General features: G+C 45.6%; 1 protein-coding gene across 1 annotated transcript in view; it reads right to left on the bottom strand.

The window, feature by feature from the left end:
- The window catches only part of GRB2 (growth factor receptor-bound protein 2), an 84,520-nt gene that overhangs the window by 10,251 nt on the left and 68,077 nt on the right, over positions 1-6,192 (bottom strand). The window contains exon 2 of the mRNA XM_011944970.1: positions 3,353-3,450. Within this exon, the coding sequence (XP_011800360.1) occupies positions 3,353-3,450 (98 nt within the window). The remainder of the gene's footprint in view (positions 1-3,352; positions 3,451-6,192) is intronic.

The raw sequence follows: 6,192 nt of genomic DNA on the forward strand, positions 1-6,192 counted from the left end.
GCCACCATGCCCAGCTAATATTTTGTATTTTTAGTAAAGATGGGGTTTCACCGTGTTAGCCAGGATGGTCTCGATTTCCTAACCTTGTTGATCCGTCTGCCTTGGCCTCCCAAAGTGCTGGGATTACAGGTGTGAACCACTGCGCCCGGCCGGTTTTTTTTTTTTTAGACAAAGTCTCACTCTGTCACCCAGGCTGGAGTGCAGTGGCACGATCTTGGCTCACTGCAACCTTCACCTCCTGGTGAAGCAATTCTGCCTCAGCTTCCCCAGTAGCTGGATTACAGGTGGCTACCACCATGCCCGGCTAATTTTTGTATTTTTAGTAGAGATGTGGTTTCACCATATTGGCCAGGCTGGTCTTGAACTCCCAACCTCGAGATCTGCCTGCCTCGGCCTCCCAACCTGCTGGGATTAGTCGTGATCCACCGCGCCCGACTAACTTACATATCTTACTTATAAGTAACCATATTGGAAGATGTCCCTAAAATAATATACTATACTCAAATTCAATCAGAAAGATGTGAACTGCTAGGAAGGATACACTTAGAAGCTTCCCTTAGTAACTTTGTCCGTGTGTGTGTGTGTGTCAGCCTCTAGGGACCCTTAGTAACTCTGAATAGTCTGACATCTACCTGCTGGAGTCTTTCCCATTTTGCATACTCTACTGCCAGGCTGCTGAGGAGCTGCGATAACAGATCCTCCTGCTTCTGCAAACAACTCAAGGCTAGGGCCTGCAGTGCCTGGAAATCAGGCCACACAAGAGAAATCACGTATCACTAGAATAGAATGCTCTCTAAATATAAAAGGACAGGTTGGGCGCCCGTGGCTCACACCTGTAATCCCAACACTTTGGGGGGCTGAGGTGGGGCGAATCACTTGAGGTCAGGAGTTTGAGACCAGCCTGGACAACATGGTGAAACACAAATAGAAAAATTAGACGGGCACCTGTAATCCCAGCTACTCGGGAGGCTGAGGGAGGAGAATCACTTGAACCTGGGAGTCGGAGGTTGTAGTGAGCCAAGACTGCGCCACTGCACTCCAGCCTGGGCAACAGAGTGAGAGTCTGTCTCAATAAATAAATAAACAAACAAACAAACAGGAGGCTGGGTGCGGTGGCTCATGCCTGCAATTCCAGCACTTTGGGAGTCTGAGGTGGGTGGATCACCTGAGGTCAGGAGTTCGAGACCATCCTTACCAACATGGAGAAACCCCATCTCTACTAAAAAATACAAAACTAGCCGGGTATGGTGGCACATGCCTGTAATCCCAGCTACTCAGGAGGCAGAGGCAGGAGAATCCCTTGAACCAGGGAGTTGGAGGTTGCAGTAAGCCAAGATCGTGCCACAGCACTCTAGCCTGGCAACAGAGCAAGACTCTGTCTCAAAAAAAAAAAAAAAAAGATGGGCTTTGGCAGGGTACGGTGGCTCACACCTGTAATCCTAGCACTTGAGGCCAAGACTTTGAGATCAGCTTGGCCAACACGGTGAAACCCCATCTCTACTAAAAATACAAAAATCTGCTGGGAGTGGAGGCACCCGCCTGTAGTCCCAGCTACTCAGGAGGCTGAGGCATGAGAACCACTTGAACCCAGCAGGCGGAGGTTGCGGTGAGCTGAGATGGTGCCACTGCACTTTCAGCCTGCGCGACAGAGCTCTTCCTCCATAACCCCCGCCCCCCAGCCCCCAACAAAAAAAAAAAACAAAAAAACCAGGAGGTAGTAGGATGGGGAGAAGGCCTGGTGCGGACCCTGACCCTATACACATGAGCATCCAGTCACAGAGCAGCCCTATACAACAGCAACCGCGCCTGCAAGGCCGCACCCCACACAGGCACAAGCATGCTCTTTGTCAGCAATATGGTAGACCTGAATAAATAAGGGTTTTTCAGTTGCTAGTTGCCTTTTCAGAGCTCAGAGTGGCTAAGCACTGCCCAACCTTTGGCCAGAGTCTGAAAATAACAACACAGCTGAGCCTGTGCTGGGCGCTTCTCAATCAATTCTTCTAAAGTTCTTCATAGTGGGGGCAAAAGGTCAAGGCAAGGGAGTGACTGTCCCAGTCAGCCTGGCAGTAACTACAACTTTCCAAAGAAGGTAGCCTTTCCTATCTTTCCTCAACAGTCAGATTTAAATGCTTGTGTTACCCGAAACACTGAAGAAAAATAAGAATTTCGAGGCACAGGCATGTCATATAAGTATAGTATGATGCTCGGTTGAATTCCCTTTCAATCTGAACACATGAAAATCAAAGGGAACTGAAGTCGATGTTGTGTTTGGATCTAATGAAGGAGCCAGCAAACAATGGCCTTTGGCCTAAATCTGCCCATAACCTAAGACTGTTTTCAAAATTTCTACTCGATTGTTAAAAGAAAATTTTTACGAGGAATATTTGACAGGACTGTATGCGGCCCACAAAGCCCAAATTACTTGCTATCTGGCTCTTCACAGAAAAAGTTTAGCCAAAGCTTGACCTACAGTTTCTTTTCAGGACGACTGAAGGAAACAGAAGTTCATAAATTATGTGACTTATATAGGACCTGGGGAGATGTGCTGTGATCCAACGGGCCCCTCTCACTCAAGATGCAACAAGCTACCTGAAAGTCTCTGCCACCAGCTGGTGTAAAAGCAAGCGGACAACGTCCAATGGCATTCTAGTCTGAGCGTGGAAAGCCTTGGCTCCCCTGATACACCTGCAAGGCAAGCCAACAACTGCTTCTGTGCTAGCAGCAGGGCCCGTGAATGAGGGGTGGGCAAGGATAGGAGGACAGTGGTCTGCAGGGACTCCTGGGGTTCCACTATGTTGCGTTATCAATAAAATCGTGGCAGGGGTAGCTTCTGAAAAAAATTAAAAATATTCACTGCTCCCAGCAGCCTAGAGGACAGCATATTTTGTTCTCTTGTAAGTAGGAACACTAGGATAAACATTTATTGAGAATTATTAGATGCCAAGCACTGTGCTCTGGGGATACAAAGATATTAAGATACTGTCCCACAGGATTAGCACATAAACACAAAATCATCTAAGTACCTTTCCTAAAAGTCAAAAAAATGCAGAATAATGAAACACATCTGGCCCTGAGACATGTTGAACAGAAAAAGAATTACGGACCCGCATAACTATTGTTTTATTTTTGAAGATCACTGAAAGCTTTAAATTGACATTATCGATCTAAAACATATAATATTATTGACTATATTATTATATACTGTTAACATGCACAATCAATATCCTTTGTTAATTCTCTAGAAACGTGAATAAAAAGTATGACATCCATCCCAGTGATCTCAGTTTTAAAAAGAATGTTTGAAACAAGGAGGAGGGTCCAACCCTTGCAAGACTAATGGAACTCAACTTACGGATGTGGTTTCATTTCTATGTAGTTCTTGGGAATGAAGCCGTCTTTTCCATTAAGCTCTGCCTTGTACCAGTTCTGATCACATTCTTCGTTCAAAACCTGGAAAGAAATAAGACAACAAAAAACCCCAATCATTTCCTTTTCCTTTTAAAAAGGTAGTTACAATTATGCTGTCTTTTAGGTTTGTGAACGCTTTCATTCAAAGTATTATCAGTTATACGGATATAAGACTCCTTGTAACTTCAAACAACCGGTATTATGTTAAACTCTGTTAAAATGAAACAGAAATTATCTCTGAAAATGAAAAGTCAGGCTCCCAAACATCTGGAACGAAACCCTCAGTAAGGAAGGAGAAAGAAGAATGGCAAGAGTTAGTTTTCTTTCTTTTTTTTTGTTTTTTCAGACGGAGTCTCACTCTGTTTGCCCAGGTTGAAGCGCAGTGGCGCGATCTCAGCTCACTGCAACCTCTACCTCCTGGGTTCAGGTGATTCTCCTGCCACAGCCTCCCGAGTAGCTGGGATTACAGGTGCATGCCACATCGCCCAGCTAATTTTTGTATTTTTAGTAGAGACGGGGTTTCACTGAACTCCTGGCCTCAGGTGATCTGCCCACCTTGGCCTCTCAAATTGCTGGGATTACAGGTGTGAGCCACTGTGCCCAGCCAGTTTTTTTTTTTTTTTTTTTGAGACGGAGTCTCGCTCTGTCGCCCAGGCTGGAGTGCAGTGGCCGGATCTCAGCTCACTGCAAGCCCTGCCTCCCGGGTTTATGCCATTCTCCTGCCTCAGCCTCCCGAGTAGCTGGGACTACAGGCGCCCGCCACCTCGCCCGGCTCGTTTTTTGTATTTTTTAGTAGAGACGGGGTTTCACTGTGTTAGCCAGGATGGTCTCGATCTCCTGACCTCGTGATCCGCCCATCTCGGCCTCCCAAAGTGCTGGGATTACAGGCTTGAGCCACCACGCCCGGCCATTGTTTGTTTTTTCTAAGAGAGAAACCTGGAGAGGAGGTTCTGGAAAACGGCAAACACAAAGGAGAATAAGGGAGCCTGACGAAGACAAAGTCTGCTCTCTGGGAGAGACAGGTGACACAGTAGAACTGAGCATCTACAGAACCTTTTATGAGACTCCTCTAGAGATCTTCCAACCGACCTCCAGAATTTACAGTGATAGAGTCCTGATCCTCTCAAGGCTTCTCTAGGTTACTGCAAGTATGGGTCACCACCAAACAGCTCCAGAACACTGCTGCTTCTGAGGACAACCACATGCCTTCGTATGGGACAATTATTTGAAGGAAAAAGCATGGCAAATCCTACTCAGTTCAACAACCCAAATGCCACACTGTATTAAAGTCAGATAGTGCTGAAAGTATATCAACCAGCACAATTCAGGCAAACGCCTTGGAAATCCTGTAACTGAACCACTACATTCTACAGATGTAAAAAAAACAGACCAATGGCCACCCCAGGTTATGAGGTAGTGACCCCACAGAGCTAACATCACGTCCAGACTTTCATATTCCCAATGACCGTTCTCTCTAATGCTGCCTCTTGAATTGCACAGATAGGCCAGGCCACGACACTATAATGTGTACAGTAATACAGTAGTCCTCCTTACCATGATGGACACGTTTCAAGACCTCCAGTGGGTGCCTGAAACCATGTATAGTACAGGACTCTAGATATGCTATGCTTTTTCCTACACTATACACATACCTGTAAGTTTATTATTATTTTTTAGATTTTTAGATTTATTTATTTTGCCCAGGCTAGTCTTGAACTCCTGTACTCAAGGGATTCTCCTGCCTCAGCCTCCCAAAGTGCTGGAATTACAGGTGTGAGCCACCATGCCAGTCCTACCTATAATTAATCCTGGCAGTCTGGAAGCATAAGGTGGGAAGACTGCTTTAGCCCAGGAGTTTGGGACCAGCCTGCGCAACATAGTGAAACCCTGTCTTTATATTTAAAAAGTGTAAAAGAAAAGTGATAACAATATACTGTAATAAAAATTTATGTGAATGTGTTCTCTCTCAAAATATCTTTTTTTCTGTTTTTGAGTCAGGGTCTTGCTCTGCTGCCCAGGCTGGAGTACGGTGGCCCCATCACGGCTCATGGCATCTCAATTTCCTGGGTTCAAGTGATCCTCCCATCTCAGCCTCCTGCGTACCTGGGACTATAGGCACTTGCCATGTTGCCCAGGCTGGTCTTGAACTCCTGGGTTCAAGTATCCTCCTGCCTCAGCTTACCTAAGTGTTGAAATTACAGGTGTGAGCCACTCTGCTTGGCCAAAATATATTACATATACGTTGGACTGTAACTAGCCGCAGGTAAGGGGGGGACTAGTGTATACAGAGCAGAACAGAATCAGGTACAATGTGAAAGCCACCCTATGAATTCTAGACTTACAATGAAAGGCGAAGGGCAGAAGGCGTAAGGTTGGTGAAAAATAAAACAGAAATGTGTGCACAACCCCAAAATGGTAGGCCCAGGAAAATGTTGGCTAGTACAGTGGTAATCTACACTACATAACAAAGTTCTGAGAGGAAACCGGTAAAATTCTTTACAAAATGATTTATTCAAGATGTTGAACAATGCTGTACTCATAGCAAATTAGAAGCTGGATTGCTCTAAAGTGAGTGCTGTCTGTGTACTGCCATTCAAAGTGAGATGCAATAGAAAGGGTAGATAAGAATGACAGATAATCAACAACTGGCCAGGCTGCCTTAATGACTACTCTAGGCTAATTTCTTTCTTAATAGAGGGTATGCCCTGCAGAGCTTTGCAATGCTGGTGCTTATCTGCTATGCTTGCCAAACTCTGGCTGCAGGTGCCAGACACTGGGTTTCAA

This window comes from Colobus angolensis, unplaced genomic scaffold, assembly GCF_000951035.1.
Source record: "Colobus angolensis palliatus isolate OR3802 unplaced genomic scaffold, Cang.pa_1.0 Scaffold1, whole genome shotgun sequence".
NCBI classification, from domain to species: Eukaryota; Metazoa; Chordata; class Mammalia; order Primates; family Cercopithecidae; genus Colobus; species Colobus angolensis.